Here is a 19,150-nt window from a genome sequence, read left to right on the forward strand (position 1 = left end):
TATGCTAATTCTGTTAATGACTAGGGTACAGTGAGGAGCACTTGCACTACTTGAAAGTATATGCCTCCTTAAATTTTACACCCTAGGAATTTCCTTTGCTTTACACTAGTCCAGGCCCTTGTAAAAGGCATAAATGGAAAACAATCACATGGCAAAAAGAGTTTTATATACTGTATATTGTAGCAAAACATTTGTTTTTAGCTGCCTAATATCTAAGTTTCTTTTCTGATTTTACAATGCTATGCTTTTCCTTTAGAGAACAAGCCCAACTCTCATTTCACATGGTTTATATGAAACTTCACTTCTCGCCTCAGAGGTGACATGTCTGACCCACACTTGGCCAGTGTGCCAAATCTCTCTGGCAAAAGGAAAAAGGTACTTATTGTTTAAAGTAACTGAAAAATCCAATGACACACTAGCTATTTGGGCTCTTGCTCTGTAAGTACTTCTCCAGCTCCATAATTTCTAGACACCAAAGATCCTAAACTTTTCAAATAGTCTCTTGCTCCCTTGGTGTGGCAAGGAAGAATCTGGGCATCTCAGTGATAATTAAGGTGGAAAGATGACTGATGTTTTACTGAAAATCTCAGAATTTTTTATCACCTTCAATATCAGGGCGAGTTGAGAACCACCACAACTACCGCTTTATGAGAGCTAATATTTATTGAAAATGTGACTCCCTCTCTCTCTCTCTATATATATACACACACACACACACACAATCAGACGTAAGTACTTTATATCCATCTAATCAACTTTAAAACAATCCCAAATTAGGCATTTTTATTATTCCCATGGAAGATGCAAAAAAAAATGAAAAAGTCATAAAGCAAACTAAGGCATGGACACAAGATTTGAATTTTGAACCTACACCTGTAAAACCACTTTAATACACTATTTTTCAGTGAACTATTAAGAGTGAAATTCTTAACACTACAGGAGGATAGGTACTCCAGGATTTTATTTAGGTTGATTTTTAAAAATATTCTTTTTTGATAGAGTTTGTGTTAGTCACTCAGTTGTGTCCAACTCTTTGCAACCACAGGGACTGTAGCCCTGCAGGCTTCTCCGTCCATGGGATTCTCCAGGCACAAATACTGGAGTGGACTGTCATAGACCTGACAAACTCACACATTCCAAGCAATAATTTAGCTTTTGGCTCACTACTCCTATCATAATTAATGATAATTTCAAATAACACATAAGATCCTTTTGTAATCCAAGTTTCTCAATTTCTTGAATTCATCTCTTTCCATAACCTCACTTTCACTCAACTACCATACTCACATTCTAGACGTCACTAATTACTGTGCTCTAATATTTTCAATCTCAGTCCCTTACTCTATTTCAACCTCCCAAATTTCCTACCTCTAAGAAATAACAACACATCTTCAACCACACTGCAATCTCAATGGATCATACCATTTGTCTATTGTGCCTGAAACTCCATTTTCTCAATTTGCTTATTACCAAATTACTTTCCATGTCCATCCTTCATAATCATTCTTTTGATTATGTCAACACTTTTCCCCTTCTCCCTTTTTGTTATATTCATGTGAGAAAATACTAATTTTAAAAATCTGAGTGTCTACTCAATAGCAGTACAAAGGCTAAATTGGGAAAAACACAAAACCACATTGACTGATCTCAATTAAATTAACAACCATGGACTTCAAGTAGGCACTTTTTAAGTAATATCCAGCAATCCTTCTAAGCATTTTTTTCTCACTTCCCTAAATATCTATATCTTCTTTCTTCAATCCATTTTTCCCCAAGAGTTCTTCCCTCTACTTTATGACCTTGCTTACTATTTACTGAGAAAATACAACAAAAATTTTATATGCTCCCATTAGCTATACCAAACTGCAAATATCTAGATCTTTATAATCTGTCCTTCCTTCCACTGCTATTAATGAGCTGTTTACACACCCATCTTTAAAACTAACTCTTCTATTTATACACCATAACTATGGTTCCAGTGACATTCCTCTCACTCCTGTATCATGTCTCTGTTTTTTCTCTACTACATTTCACCATACAAATCGGCTATATTTTCAATCTTTAGCAAATAAAAACAAAACCTTCTTGATACTATATCCCCCTGTATTAACAACCCATTTCACTATTCCCTCAGAAAGCAAGACTCCTTAACAGTTGTCTTTGGAACTCATCTTTCTTACATCATCAACAGACCTAACATATTTAATCACTCCTTCCTAGCTGGGCTTCTTTTTTCATTTGGGTTTACCTACTCTTAGTTACATTTTCTTACCACTTGACATCTAAATATTAGATTGTTCCAGGGTTCAAATCCCATTCTTCTATTTCCTACCTTTAAACTTTTCACTTACCTTACTTCACAAAGCTATGAGTAAAAGGGAAGAAGCTGTGATACACAATATCATTCCAACAAAGATCTAAGTGGCTCTAAGGTAAAACTGTTACTACATACTCACAGAAGAGTATCAATCAGAACAAATTCAATAAAACATATCAATGTTTCCTACTTAACATACAGCTGAAATTAATTTTACTAAGGGAACAGAATAATTTTATATAGGAAAAATTTATTGAGTGACATTCTGATACACTGGGAGACACAACAATGAAAACCTGTTAGGGCAAGTATACAAATTCCCTAACCTGTGAAAAATCCCCCACCACTTAAGAGAAAAAACAAAATCAAAACAACAACATCAAAATCATCAAAACTCAACCAAGTAAAACTACTCTGAGAATAACTACAAAAAATAAGATTACTATTAAAAAAAAAGTATTAAGTGCATCAGTATACAAGTAAGAATGAAAAAGGGCAATATTTGTAACCATAAAAGAAAATTTATATTTAGTATTATAAAATTACTTGATAAAAAATTTATGTAATTATCAAATTATACTTTCCTCAACATATAAATAACAAAGAAAAATTAAGATCATTATTTTAATTGGAAAGAAAATAATTTATTATATGAGGAAGATGATTAAAATACATGTGATAGATCTCTAATAAACTGATTTAAATGCATATAGATTTAATTTTTAAATACACTTTAAAAGCTATTACGCACAGTTCCATAGTCCAGGTGGTCAATTTCATCTCCACAAAGGTGGAAAGTACTTGAGAGATAAAAGGAACCTAAAACACCATAAAAATTCATTAAAAATGATTATTGAACAGTTCACTAGTTCTAAAATAACTAAAAGCTAGAACATTTATATTTGGAAAATTAGTGAATCATGTCAGTGCAACAAAATTTTAATTATCTAACAGCACGTAAACTGATTTATAACATTAAAAAATCAAATATTTACTGTGTCAAGAGAAAAAAGCAACAGCAATTTCAGTATCTCCTGCTTTTTGTATCTTTGAATGATAATGATTAACAGAATTTTGCATTGTTTTCATTGTACTATTAGTAGGATTTAGTAAGAAAATCCTACTATTAGTAGGATTAGTAAGAAAAGGGATGTAAAGACTCCAATGCTGTATTTTCCTACTAAGAAAAGTTTAGATGGCTAGGGTGATATCTTGGATCCATGTAATCAGTTTAATCTAACAAAGCAGTATTCAAATTGGTCAGTCCTTAGAATAAGGGAAAATTAGATTCTTGGTCCTGATTCCAGAGATTCTTATCTATCAGTTCTAGGATAGAGTCCAGGAATCTTAACATATAAAAATCCTTCCTCAGTGGTTCTCAATCTTGGTTGCACATTAGAACCAATACTCTGTGAGGTTTGAAAATATTGATATCCATGCAGAAATCCAGGCCAATTAAAACAAAACTCTGGGAAGAAACCCTTTTTACTTTATTATTTTTCTTTAGTTTTTTTAAGTTCTGCAAGTCATTCTAATATGCAGCCAAAATTGAGAACCACTATTTGGGCAGTTCTGATTATCAACAGGTCTGGAAACCACTTACATACCTTCCAGAACTGTTTCTTTCCACTTATTGTGCTACCCTGAGTCAACTTTATGTCTTCTCCTCTCTGTTACTCTTTTCTTAACCCTTTTGTTTCGAAAAAGAAAGGGAAAAAAGATACTTCTAGTTGCTATCTCAAAGGAGATTTCAATAATAAAACCTCAGATGTCTGCTACTCTTATTTGGAATTCACACTGAAATTCAGTTATTTAAAATTTCAACACATGTACTTTTTATAGGGGGGAAAAACCCTTTTCCCCAAATTTTATAATAGGTTATACAGAATGCCTAAACCACATGTATCATGAAAGAGAAAGCATTTATGTTACTGAATTAGAAAATACATAAATAGAAGAAGCAAGAATAAAATCTGTGTTAAAACAAATGTATCCATTCTCCACGTAAATAAGTTGACCTGATTCACTAACTTTCTCTGGAAAAACTATATAACCTAAAGGATAGCACAGAAAATTCAGCAACAAATCTAAAAACCACATAAAAGATCTATTCAATCAACACAGATAATTTAGAAATACTTAATTTCAGTACATTGTTAAAAAGAAAAATTATTGCATAAGCTGGATCAGTGGGTTGGGGAGAGACAAAACACTTCTATGAAAATAAAAAAACACTGCCCCAAAAGGATACGACAAGAAAGGATACACTTTGTATGACAGTATTACAGCAGTATTTACGCAGGGATGCTTCTAAAGAAGAACAGCAGAATGTAGTTTAATTTTTTTTCTCATATTTCATGTTAAATTTACAAGTAATTTTTTTTAAACACATAGAAAATGGTTTATTTTCATCTGTTCTTCTAAAGTATTTGTAAGACATCTGTCTGACTATATCAGTATAGATACTTTATTACAAAATTCAAATATTCAAGGTGCTTCCCAAAAGGAATAAACATTAGCAAAACTTTCTTTATATAATTTTTTCAGCTTAACCATCAATAATTTTGGCCCATTTATTCATGTTCTTCATTATTCTAAAGCAGAAAGATTTAAAACAAAATGAATATAGTTCCACTCATCTTTCTTAAATCAACATTAACATAAAGTGCTTCATTTTACCACTTTTTAATTATGAAATTATTTAATTATGAATTAAAATTACTTATTTTAAAGCTGAAATACTTCATTCCAAAAAATATGGACATATTTCTGTGAGGAGGACAATTAGTAATTAGCAATGCAAATTCTCAGGTCCCACCAAGGGTAACCAATTTGTCCTGACTTGGCAGACATCTTCCCAGTGTTAGCATTAAAAAGTCCAGTATCCTAGAAAATCTCTTATTCACCGGAAAACTAGGAAAATTGATTACCCAAAGCCAAACACCCTTGCAGACCTACTGAATCAGAAATTCTGTGTAGGGGTTAGAGGAAACCCCATAATCTGTGTTTTATCAGGTTCTCTAGGTGATTATAATACACGTTAAAATTTAAGAAGTACTCTTTTTTTCTAAGAAAAGAAAGTAAATTAAGAATAATAAAGATACATTGCTCTTATAAAATTCATTCTCTCCAAATTTAATTTTTTACATACAAATGAACTTTATTGCATAATTGTGAAGTTTAATGAAAATTAACAGCATAGTTAGACAGTCAGAGTGATGCATCCTTTAAAAACATTACTCAGGCTGTTATCCTTTCTTAATTTTCTCTCAAGAAAGTCTTGTCCTTTTAGTATGTTATCGCCACACTTACCTTTAACTAATTTTTAACACTTTCTTTTTCCTTCTTTAGAATCTTGTTTTGGTCTAGCAGATCGAGCAAATTGCTAATATTTAAAAATTAAGGTTAACTTCACAAACATGAAAGGAATCTTTTCTAAAGAATTATCAAGAACATCCTAATGTAGGGTAGGAGCAGAGTTTTTAATTTCTCTATTTGTCTTCCTACTCAAGTCATTCGTCAGTATTTCTTGACTGCCTCCTACTTGTCTATGACCTGGGGGAGAAGTAAAAAATTTTCCCTTTCTTTTATAGTCATTTTTTACACCTATACCTCTGCTCCTTCATTTATCCCACTAATTTCTAGTTTGAAATTGCATTAACTGCAGAAAGCACGATGGCTAATCAATGATATATTGTTATTAAAATTCTTAAACATAAATATGAATTACAATACAATAAAATGATACTGTACTATCTTTGGTTTAGCAAGTATATATATTTTAAGTATTAAATAAAATGTTTAGACTTGGCTGGATTTTAATAGCCTCATTATGCTTATTTTCCAATAAAAATCTAAATAACATTGTCATCTGACTCAAATGTTTGTATTATAAATATTATAACTGAATATTCAAAGCTGGAATGCAAGCTGTTGAGATTTCCAAAGCATAATATAAAAATTAGTTTCAACTATACCCTTACTGCTATAAACTCAATCTGGAACCAACTAATTTGAAGGATACAACCACCATAGGTTTTCCAAAAAGAACATATCCATTAGCTTCCTTTAACGCTTTTGCCGCTGCTTTTTCATTTGGAAGGCCAATGAAAGCTTGTCCTTTCATGCGACCTTCTTTCATCAAGCGTATATCAAACCTAGAAGTCAAGGAAGAAATAATGTTTTGACTTAAAGAATGTCAAAGAATTCTGATAAAGTGAATGAGAATGTGTTAAGTTAAAATTCTGCTATTTCAGAATAAAAATGACTCTACTATCTGATTAGCACATTATTTAGGCATTCTAAAATTATATTTTATATTCTGTTTTAAAATTGTTTTCATAAGTAGGTAATATAAGTTTGATGATGTTCTTATCATTTTTTAACTATCATAAAAGTATATATGATTTTAAAAAATCATATATACTTGCAACTATAAAAGTAAGTAAGTTTTTCTTTCATCTCTCTTTTTTAAAAGTTTTATGCAGCCAATTTAATACTGTTTACTCAAGTGACAAAAACAACTATACAACCAAGAATAAAAGGGTTGACAGAAACTATAGAAAAGTAACATGGAATTTCAGAAGAGAAAGGGACCTTATCGATCACCTAGTCAAAAATTACCATTTTACAGACAATGTGTACAGAGATTGAGTGAATTCTTCAGTGTTATACCGATAGCTAAAGTTAGGGCCAAAAATACAAACCAGATTTTGCATTCCAAGTTACTCTATTATTCCACAGTGTATTCTCCTGTCCATATTTCAGGGGAGGAAACTATAAACTACTTAAAAAACAGACTATAATTTACAACTAAAATACTGCCTAGCATTTAGTCTATGAGACTAGCAAAAGCATATAAAGAAATTTTAAGAATCAAAATGTGCAGTTAAATTTTTTTCTAAAAAATTCACAAGACTAGTCCCACAGGAAACAATTATTAATTTATCATTTTGATGTGTACAGTTTCTCAATACAGAATTATTTTTCCTCTCAAATGCTAATGGGAGGCAATACTGGAAATAGAAAGGATGCATAAACATGGTGTGTACATACACACACACACATATATATATACACACACACATGCGCATATACATATATATACATACATATATATATATATATATGTATCAGATCAGATCAGTCACTCAGTCATGTCTGACTCTTTGCGACCCCATGAATCGCAGCACGCCAGGCCTCCCTGTCCATCACCAATTCCCGGAGTTCACTCAGACTCACGTCCATCGAGTCAGTGATGCCATCTAGCCATCTCATCCTCTGTCATCCCCTTCTCCTGCCCTCAATCCCTCCCAGCATCAGAGTCTTTTCCAATGAGTCAACTCTTGTCATGAGGTGGCCAAAGTACTGGAGTTTCAGCTTTAGCATCATTCCTTCCAAAGAAATCCCAGGGCTGATCTCCTTCAGAATGGACTGGTTGGATCTCCTTGCAGTCCAAGGGACTCTCAAGAGTCTTCTCCAATACCGCAGTTCAAAAGCATCAATTCTTTGGCACTCAGCCTTCTTCACAGTCCAACTCTCACATCCATACATGACCACAGGAAAAACCATAGCCTTGACTAGACGAACCTCTGTTGGCAAAGTAATGTCTCTGCTTTTGAATATGCTATCTAGGTTGGCCATAATTTTCCTTCCAAGGAGTAAGCGTCTTTTAATTTCATGGCTGCAGTCACCATCTGCAGTGATTTTGGAGCCCCCAAAAATAAAGTCTGACACTGTTTCCACTGTTCCCCCATCTATTTCCCATGAAGTGGTGGGACCGGATGCCATGATCTTCGTTTTCTGAATGTTGAGCTTTAAGCCAACTTTTTCACTCTCCACTTTCACTTTCATCAAGAGGCTTTTTAATTCCTCTTCACTTTCTGCCATAAGGGTGATGTCATCTGCATATCTGAGGTTATTGATATTTCTCCCGGCAATCTTGATTCCAGCTTGTGCTTCTTCCAGTCCAGCGTTTCTCATGATGTACTCTGCACTGAAGTTAAAGAAGCAGGGTGACAATATACAGCCTTGACGTACTCCTTTTCCAATTTGGAACCAGTCTGTTGTTCCATGTCCAGTTCTAACTGTTGCTTCCTGACCTGCATACAAATTTCTCAAGAGGCAGATCAGGTGGTCTGGTATTCCCATCTCTTCCAGAATTTTCCAAAGTTTATTGTGATCCACACAGTCAAAGGCTTTGGCATAGTCAATAAAGCAGAAATAGATGTTTTTCGGCACACACAATAACACAATACATTTGTGTGTGACATACATACATTTACATACACACACACACAAATGTATATATTTTAAAATTTTTCCCACTTATACAAAAGCAACAACAGGAACAAGGGTTACCATTTTGCACGTCCAGCAAAATAAACTTTTGGTATCCCAATAAAAAGAGGTATCTGCCACTAATGAGTATAAATGGACATTTTTAAAATACAGTGCATGCTTATATAAAGAAGTATATTGCCCGGGTTAAGATTTTAAAATATTAATTTTACATTAATTAGTCACTTTCTATCTAACTTCCATTCAAGAGTCTCCCTCCTTACATTTTCTAATTTTTACTTCCAATTTATATGGCCAAGGTCATACATATTTTAGACTTAACTAATTATAAAATTTCAAAGAATGAAATTCTAACTTCAAACATTACCTTTTAAATCATTTACAATCATATCCTTCTCTTTTGCACTCATAAAATGGAAGTCTTTCCAACTGAGAGAGAAGCTGCCACTACAGGAAGAATCTAAAACACTTGGCTTTAGTACCATATACTGCTGGTTTAGTCATTAAAACACTAGTTTTCAAAATCTAATCTTTGGACCAGCAGCTGTGGCATTATCCACAGGCTTTTTAGAAACACCAATTCATCCATCCTATCTCAGTTTAGAAAACCAAACTTTCTAGGATGAGCCAAGGAAATGGTTTTACTAAACTCTTAGACAGGTTAAAGTTTGAGGACCACTGCTTTAGGGTTAGGAAAGAAGTCTAGAATTTATGATGAAGCCTGTTTCTATAAATGTTTTACTGGAACTCAGTCATTAATATTCATTTATGTATTGTTTACAGCTGCTTTCATGCTACAAAGACAAAACTGAGTAGTTGCAACAGACACTGTAATATTTTAATATAAAAATATTAAATTTTTACTGTTCATTTAAAAAGAAATTTGCTGAATCCTGATCTAGATGTCTAAAAGATTAATTATGCAATAGGTATGAACAATTTCTTCATATAATTTTAATCACTAAAGGGAAAATGATATTTAAAAAGGGTTAATTTCTAACAGATTAAAAACAAAACAAAATTTGAGAATATACATGCCACTTACATTATCCGTTGGGTTTCTGATGAAAAGTCAACATATCTTCCAAAAATAAATTTAAGGTCCTAGAATTTCAACAAAGAAAAGACTAATAAGGAAAACCAGGGGAAAACATGCAAAATAATAAAACCAATTTATAAATTTCAACTTACCTTTTCCTGAACATGTTTAGCTAAATTCTTTACATAAATTCTACAGTTTGGTTCACCAGGTTCGTAACTTCTAAAAACTGAAAGTGTTTCCATTTCTTACATAAAAACAAAGCAAGACAAGGATACAAAATTAAGACAGCTTCATCAATTTTTTGAAGAAAAACTTTAACAGAAATCAAATATAACTGCTAAATAGACAAAATAAGCATTAAGAAAATGTTAAAATCATAGAAATTAATGACAATGTTACTAATGGTATAAAAATACCCATTAAGAATCTAAAGTGATGTTAAAAAATATCAGGCATCTAAAATTACTAAAATGTATCCACAAAATATTTTTATTAAAGCTTAATTTTAATTTATTTGAAAGACTGAAGCAAATAAAGATGCTATCAAACATCTGTGTTATTTTCTGATTAAAGTCAATCTCCCTAAGTACCAGAAACCAGTATAGTCAAATGTAAAATAAATTACTCAAAATGTAATTATCAAGTATTTCAGACAAACTGTGGGCTCTGAATCTCTATTTAGCTATTTCTATTCAGTCTCTGAAATGTGTTCCTGACAACTAGATGTTTAAGCAAAAATGCTATTTGAGTCAGTTTCCAATTATTATGAAAATATTATGTGTCACATGTCAATCTAAAACCCCTAAATATTTTAAGATATACTAAAATAGGAAAAAATCCATTAGAAGTAAAAAAAACTATCATATTAGGATATAAAATTCATAAACACAAGCTTTTAATTACGAAAGAGTTAAAACTATATTTTTAGACAAACAACTGCTTTGCATACATCTCAGACACAGTATTGTGATGGTCTATCAACTGTATCTTGAATACAGAATTCCAAACTGTTGGTCACACTGACTTAAGATGTCATATAAAAGTCTCAAAAATGAAAACATTCTTCCAAACAAATATACTTTGGGAACATTGTATTGAGCGATACTTTGATAGTTTCTTCCCTATAAAAGTATGAGCACTAAAAACCAAAAGTAATGATTAAAAACATTTAACTGAAGATATGTCTTGAAGTACATGCTTTAGTTAAGGTAAATAACATGAAGAGATTTATTTTGCTTCTGAAGGGCCAAAGAAATGTAAAATAGTAAGTTCTGGTTTATTTCATGCAATTACCTTCTCGAGAAATTCTGCCCTTTTCCAACTCCCTTCTAGAAATACATTCTGATGGCATTTCATCAGAGTCATCTTTAATCTCCTCTGTGATGTTCAAATTTGGTTGGGGAAAGATTTTTCCAAATCCTATATTAGATGCATCAGCTTCAGTAGCAGGTAAATCTAGAGTTAACATTGACATTAGCCATTAAAAATCTTCCCTTCAAAATAGTTTTTCTTTTCCATTTTTAATTTTTAAGGTATCTTCTAGCACTAAACCTCTTTGGTGTTTTTCTCAACACTTTGAAACGGGTGAGCAAACTTTTTCTATAAAGGTTCAAACAGTAAATATTTTAGGTTTTGCAGGCCATATGGTTTCTATCATGACTATTCAACTCTGTCACTATAACATGAAAATCATAAAATAAGACACTTCCATTTGAGGATACTAAAAAAAAAAAAATCCATCCATTATACTTCTCCCCACCAAAAAAAAAAAAAAAAACACAAAGGTCAATACTGGTGGTCCTACAAGAAGTCAAGAAAAATATGTATTTGCACACTTACTCAATTAAGAAAATTAAAATCATTATAAATTTTAAATTCACAACATAGCAATATAATGAATTTCATTCAGAAAACATGAATTTTAGCTTCAGTGAAAGTTAAACTGATTTGGGGTAGAGGGTTGGGAAGAACAGGATTAAACATGCAGTATAAAAATTCCCAGTTATACTACCTAAAAAGGCAAACAAAACCTTAACAAAGCTATGAAAATGATGCAAACATCCCACATTTGCATGCCACATTTAGGATCTTAAAAGTCTCCTAATGTAGAAAAACTACTGTTCCAAGAGATCTTTTATGGCCTGAAGGCATCAGGAAGAAAAGAGCCTTTAGAACTGTTTTCATTGTTTATTCACCATTACTCTACAGTGATGCAGAATGGGATGACTGCCACACCCCTCAATAAGGTCTAAGTCTTTGAGTAAATTATGCTTAAAAAATAGAAATTTGCATCAAAGGGTCACTAGCCATCAAATACAGACACTGAAAGAAAAAAAAAAAGAGTTATCTGTAAAGGCAACGTGTTCTCACTACCATCAGAGAGACAAGACTTAAAACTAGTTATTCATTCAGTACATCTGCAATACTTACTAGAACTCTACCCTATATTCATACAAGGGCTTTTAAAGATATATGTACAAAAATGTACATATCAGAATTTCTGTAATAATAAAATGAAAACCTCAACTTCAATCATTAGAGTTTGATTGAAATATTGACATAACTCTATCATGGAGTGTAATGCAGCCTCAAAAAGTAACCTATGATGATTATTAAAAAAAAAAAAAAAAGAGAAAATAAAATGTTTATACACAAGCATAGGATGAGATCTGGAAGGACTATCTTCATATCAAATTACTAACAATGCTTATCTCTAAGAAGTCAAATAGGGAAAAGTGGGGTTTGAGGTGTTAACTTTTTAAAATTTCACAGGCTTCTGTTCTGATTATATTTTCTATAGGTTGGTATTATTTCTAAAATTTAAAAATTAAAAGAATAAAGAAATGCCATTGTAGTATAATATCAAAATAATGTTTAAAATAAGCAGGAAAGAAATCTGTAATATCAGTATATTATCTTTAAACTAAAGAATGGTATTTTGTTTAACAACCTTCCGTGTCTTTTGGATTAAAAAAAAATTACATGAAATCTACTAAAGATTTCACAGCTTGTTTTCCTAACCAGTAATTCAACTGTACTAATAAAACCACAGAGCATCACACATTTAGTAAGCAATGAAAAATAATTCAATACAAGAAACATTTATATTTTTGGGGTAAGTAAACATCAGGAAAAACCAGACTAAATTTCACCCTAGAGTTCATTACTAATAAAAGGTAACACATTTAGCACCAATTTTAGTTTTACTTAAAAAGTTTAAAATGAATAGTATTCCATGACACTAAGGAAGATCTAATTGCACATTTTAAATATACTCACAAATACTAAAAACAGAAGCATATAAAATTTAATTCTAATACAAAAAACTGACTGAGAAAAATTTTTACATAGCATGTTAAAGAACTAGAATATGCTTACCACTATTTTCTTCTTCACAATTCTGTTGCTTTTCTAAATCTTTCTTAAATGCAGCTTGCATGTCAGTAGATATATGGAATTCAATTTTTTTATTACCTACAGGTTGTGGTTGGTCAAATACATCCGAAGGTAACAACACTGGATGTAAACTGCTGTTTATAAACAATGATAGCATTACTTTGTAATTGCAAACAAAATTTTGAGAAAAACATAATTTCATATTAACTTTAAATTTAAAAAGCTAATAAAACACACTAGAGGCACTGAACAAAGTAACTTACATTTAATGCTTCAAAAATCCTAACAACTATTCTCATATGGATATTATTAAATTCTCAGTTTAGACAGGTAAGGAGTTTGAGGTTAAAGGATGTTAAATAATTGCATAAAGTCAGTCAGTAAATGACAAGAGATAGAACTTTAGGACTACTGATTCTAAACGTCAGGATATTGGCCAATATGCAAAAAAGTTCATTCTGTGTGTAATGTAAGCATTTTATGCACTGTATTCTATATACTACATATAATAAATCTATGCTGGCCAATGGAGTAGCCATAAGCCACATGTGGCTAATAAGCACTTGAAATCTTGCTTATGTTCTAATCTGTACTTATGTTCTAAGTACAAAATATACACCAGAGTTTGACAACTTTGTGTGGAAAAAAAGAAATGTAAAACATTTCAATGTTTTATATTAATTGTATTTTGAAATAACAGTTCAGGTATAACTGGTTAAATAAAATACATTATTAAAATTAATTTCACCTTTTAATGTAGTCACTGGAAAATTTAATTGGTTCACATTACAGCTGACCTTTGAACAACTCAAGAAGTTAAGGGCCCTGACCCCAGCAGTCAAAAACCTGTATGTATGTAACTTCGTCAGCCTTCCATATCCATGGTTCCTCTGTATTCATGGATCCATATCCATGGACTTAACCAATCTCAGATCATGTAGTACTGTAGTATTTACTGAAAAAATCTGCATACAAGTGGACCCACACAGTTAAAACCCATGTTGTTTAAGGGTCAACTATATTAGTTTTTAATTGTTTGGTGCTGTTATAGGGATTAAAAGCACGGGACTGTGGTGTCAAAACATACATAGGTGGGAAATATGCATCATATTATGTACACTTAACATGAGAAAATAATTCTAAAAAATCCAAAGATTAAAGACCCATTCCTTGAAAAATGTAAAAACATCATTTTAACAAACTTTTCTCAATTTATGAAGTTACTTACAAGTTCAAAGGAAATTTACCTTGTAGAAAAGCTGAACAGAATTAAAACTGCAATTAATGGCAATTTTCATTGATTAAGATATTTAAGTACACAGAAATCCATGGCAAACAGGCTAATAATTTCTACCATAATTTCAAAAAAAAAAATTTGTTAATGCAAAATGTCAGATAATCAGTCAAAAGGGATAATATATTTCAAACAAAATACACAGTAATAAACACTATTACATTGGCAATTTCTCTATTCTAACACAAAGTTTAAGACATACTGGGAAGTTAATTTATATCTAATAAAATTCTTTCATATGCATTGCCCTGATCATCACCCCACATCAGTATATTTCCTGAAAGCTTACTATAAGATGATAAAATCTGAGAGAAATTTTTAATTTTTTAATGTATTAAAACAGCTCCTTCAATGTATTCAAATATCATTACATAACATTTAAGGCAGGTATCTCCACATCCTTCTAGCTTTCCCTTTCATCATTTCTATTCCTACGCACCAAACTGCCTTACCTCTGGAAATGTACTATTTTATTCAAACTGCATCTCTCTTCCCTGACTCATTTTTGCCTCTCGTCCTTCAAGCCCAGCTCAAATTGTCTCCTCTGTCTTAAAGTCTTTCCAGATTTCTTAACTGGCTGTGACTTCTCCTTTCTCACAATCTTTCATTCTCAGTTACATCTTGTTATATCATTTAATATTATAATTGATAATACAACAGTCATCTGTGCGTATGTTTTACCTGCCCATAAGACTATTAACTCACTGTTTGAAAAGACAGCACTGAGCTTTGGAAGCATGCTCCAAACCCCACAATATTTAGCATAGAACTTATCACACATTTAATAAATATTTAAAGGTGGGTCCTGTGTGCTAAGCCATGTGAACTTTTACCTGCGAGGGTACTCTGAAGCAAAAAAATGTTTGATATCAGGTAGTGAAGTTAGGAAAAACTAACAAACTTTCATATAAGCACACTGGTGATGCCATTATCAAAACTGTCAGTACAGGAAGAGAAAGACATAATGAAAGTACATTAATTTTGCTTTGAATACTACCTTAAGTGCATACAAGACACTGAGTATACAAACAGGAAACTGGAAATAAAACTCAGGAGTTTAAATCTAGAGATGGAGATTTGGAATCTATCAGTTACAACTGGTGAATCATAAAAATTAATGATATTAACAAGAAGTAAAAATATATGAATAGAAAATGACTACAGACAGGAATATATGGAATCCAATACTTAAAAAGCAAGTAAGGGAGTCAGTGAAAGTCATAAAAGAAAAAAGTAGGAAGAAAAAGAGGAAGAGACGGAGTTAAATATGAGAAACAAAAAAATTAAAGGTGGACAGTTTTGAAACCTGGCATAGTCAATAGTATCAAATGCTGGTCAACTTTGAGAAAATTAGGGATACTTGTGAATTTGGCAAATAAGAAATCATTGGTAAACGAAATGCACTGATAGAAGTCAGAATGAGAAATGATTTCAGTGAAGCAATTAAACAAATTATATAAAGAACTCTTATCGTATAATCTAAAACAAAACTACCTGTGTGAAGCAGATGATGGTATATTCAACATATCCTTTATTTTTCTCTTTTTTCTTACATGGCGCTGCTTTATTGGTTTTGGTCTTTTGGGCTGAAGATTTGCCAGTTCCATTAGTTTGGTCATTCTACATTAGCGGAAAGAAGAGTAAAAAAGATTTATGTAAAAGCCCAGTTATTTACCACTGTTTTTGTTAAGCTTAAATTTTTATTTGAGCTTATAAATTATAAAATGATTTGTATGGCTTAAGTAGAATTTCTAAGTCATAATTTAAGATATAATTCATTTGACAAAAGCTCAAGTTATGAATCTCCTTGATCAATTTTCATCTTAGCCTGAAGGAACTGGGAATTTACTTAATTGCAACTTGTCAAGTTTTAAAGATATGTTTTATTACGAAAATTATTAGTTCCCCAAATAAATGACTGAACTTTGTGTCAAAAAGTTAAACAAGATACACTAAATAAAATCTATGTAACTTTACTGCTCTTGCCTTGACAGATAGTCAACAGATCTTACAAACACAGTAAAATTATTTTGATTAATATTCTAATTATTAAAGAAAACCTAGACTTAAACACTTAATTTTAAAATATTTTGTGCATAATTGTTGGAAAGCATCCTTATATAAACAAGATAACTTACACTGTTCCTGAAAACACAGTTTTCAAATATTATACTCTAAAGTAGCTTAATCAACCAAAGGGCGACAACTGATACTTTGTATATAACTTATCTCCATTATGATTATGAATATTTAGAATAGATCTTCTCTAGTCTTTATTGGCTCTTCCACAGGATCAGATACAATGTTTCCACAAAGCAAGTTCAAAACCATTAGTCACAGCTCTACTTCTCCAGAGTTAAATTTGTGAAATTTGAAAACAAGCACAATAAAATGTAGTTAAGAAGAGTTAAAATAAGTATTAAACCCTTTTTCCATAAGCAAGAAAAAAATGAAAACATATGCTACAAATTTTTAAAGCCTCTTAAAAACCATGGTTTAACAAAAATTTTATGAATAAATCCAGTTATATGAAACATATATCTATATTCATAAATTGCTCTCCAAAAGTATACTAAGCCTCTACAACAGTGCAAGGCATATTTTATGTAATCAATAAATATTTGCTGATAAATATATAGTAGCATGTTTTATAATATTTCCAAAAGATAACAGAGAAGCATGAAACCAGAGCTTAGTTCATTCAAAGGCTTTGTTCTCATGACTTGAGATGAATTAGTTGCAGACTTCCTCACTACATCCCTAAATAGAAATTCAAATAAAACGAAAACAGTTGTGGCCAGCCTATAAAACATTTCTCATTATTATCATTGTTTTCATAAAGAAAATAAAATTTACAGAGGTTAATTAATCCACTGTAATACTTCTTGTTCTTTATTTAGCAACAAATTAGTCTATCAAAAGCTGCCAGCCTTAAAAATATTTCTATTCAAGACAGATGATCTATTAACTCCCATTTTGGTAGTTTTAACCCCACCTAAGCTTTGACTTTTAACTCTCTCCCTAGAAAGAGAATGTATAAGGAGCCACACTATACAAGTGGATGTTGCTTCAATAACAGTCAAATTGCTGCTGATTACTTGTATACGGTGCCTAGATTCTCTGCTTGGATTCTGACTCCTGTTAAAACACTCCCTCTGTATCTGGTGGCTTCTGTGTGTATCTATGATTCTCACCATTTGCCTATACAGGTCTTCAAGGCTAGGGTTGACAAAACACAGCCAAAGGACCAAATCTAGTCATTGTCTGTTCATTTTTAAATAGAAAGTTTTATTGGAAGATAGCAACATCCATTCATTTAGGTATCATCCACTGGTGCTTTCCCACTACAACAGAACTCTGGCTCTTTACAGAAAATGTTTAGCAATTTCTATTTTAGGCTTTGCTGAACATTATTAACAACTTATTGCTCTTTGCCAGAAGCTTTAAATAAAATATATGTAGATCGTCAAGAACAACCAATAAAAGAATAATTCGTTTGCAGTAATTTTATTGTGAATATTCTTGTATAAAATTCTATAAAGTTGCTCTAGAAATTACTTTGAAGTAAATAAATTCCAGGGAAGTAAACTGACAAAACAGAAATACAACCTAACTTTGTTCTGTAAAGCCTTCGCAAACACTGAATTAGTGAATAATCAATCACTGTCCCTAAAGGAAATTCTGGATTAGGTTCCTGCAAGCACGTGCTCACATTTCATCAACTGATCATTACACACCTCGTTTTATGTTTGTTTACTTTTAAGAACATCTTATTTAATATATATTTTTGATTCAATAACACTGAACTCATAGTCAACAGCACTATAACTCAGGCCTGAACAAAGTTTATCTAACACACAGAATTTTCTCCATAAAACACATCACAGCCTTCTTGATTTTGGAAACCCTAGACAGCACTTCAACACTACACTTGGGGGCATTTTAAACAGCAAAACCAACAACAAACAGCACAAAAATGTGAAAAGCATGGCGAAAAAGACCCTTATTTATAGTATAAGCTGAAACAAGAAGACAGAATGTCACTTTGTTCTACCTCATGAGTGATGTGCATATCAAATGACTCAAATTTTTCACCATTCCGTACATGCCCATGTCTGCTAGAAGACCGTAAAAGCACTGCAATTACTGATGTTGAAGTTATAAATAAACTGTAACAAGTGGGCAAGTTCTCAAATACAGAATCAATAAAAAACAATGATCAACTTTATACCATGATCAATCAAAAAAATTACTCATCATGCAAAAATTTTTCCTTAGGTCTTGATTTCTAGTCTCAGGCCTTAATCTATAGTATGATGGGGAGCTGGGAATGGACAAATGCTAAAGACCCTGAATTAGGAAGAACTATATGCAAAATTTATGAAGAGTAAGAGAATCTCATTCATATATTCTATGTTTATTAGAATCTACACAAATATCTGACATTACATACCTTTGACGGTCTTCATCATCACTGCTTTCATATTCTGATTCTTTACTAGATAATTCCTCATCCTCATCTGGCAAAGGAGGTTCCTCTGGTGGCTGAGGAGATGTAGGTGGAAGAGGTGCATGTAATGGCATATAGTCCTCATACTAAGTAAAAACAAAAAATACTATGGTAATCTATGATGTTTATGAATAGAAAACTATTTCCATTCAGGTACATGATTCTCACATTTCTCTATTCCTCATGATTTTCTTTTACACATTCAACATATATTGATGGAACACTTGCCTTAGTAGACTTTAGTCGATCACAAAACTTGTTTCTTCTGCCTTGGCACCTAGCTGGACTAAA

At 31.8% G+C, this 19,150-nt stretch overlaps 1 protein-coding gene across 3 annotated transcripts in view; it reads right to left on the reverse strand.

Moving 5' to 3' along the window:
• Window positions 1–2,547: 2,547 nt before the first annotated feature.
• RNPC3 (RNA binding region (RNP1, RRM) containing 3) overlaps window positions 2,548–19,150 on the reverse strand; it is a 28,063-nt gene continuing 11,460 nt past the window's right edge. Inside the window, exons 7-16 of one of the 3 annotated variants that reach the window (XR_003510283.1) lie at window positions 18,803–18,945; window positions 15,844–15,969; window positions 13,038–13,189; window positions 10,953–11,114; window positions 9,809–9,903; window positions 9,663–9,721; window positions 6,342–6,474; window positions 5,630–5,702; window positions 3,925–4,627; window positions 2,548–3,136 (exon numbers count right to left, since the gene is read on the reverse strand). Coding sequence is in view for 2 of the 3 variants with exons in the window: in XM_027536363.1 (XP_027392164.1) it covers window positions 5,643–5,702; window positions 6,342–6,474; window positions 9,663–9,721; window positions 9,809–9,903; window positions 10,953–11,114; window positions 13,038–13,189; window positions 15,844–15,969; window positions 18,803–18,945 (930 nt within the window). In the remaining variant the exon portion in view is untranslated. Of the gene's footprint in view, window positions 4,628–5,629; window positions 5,703–6,341; window positions 6,475–9,662; window positions 9,722–9,808; window positions 9,904–10,952; window positions 11,115–13,037; window positions 13,190–15,843; window positions 15,970–18,802; window positions 18,946–19,150 lie in introns of all 3 variants that reach the window. The other 2 variants (XM_027536363.1, XM_027536362.1) reach the window with 2 other exon arrangements.

Source organism: Bos indicus x Bos taurus, chromosome 3 (assembly GCF_003369695.1).
Source record: "Bos indicus x Bos taurus breed Angus x Brahman F1 hybrid chromosome 3, Bos_hybrid_MaternalHap_v2.0, whole genome shotgun sequence".
Taxonomy (NCBI): Eukaryota; Metazoa; Chordata; class Mammalia; order Artiodactyla; family Bovidae; genus Bos; species Bos indicus x Bos taurus.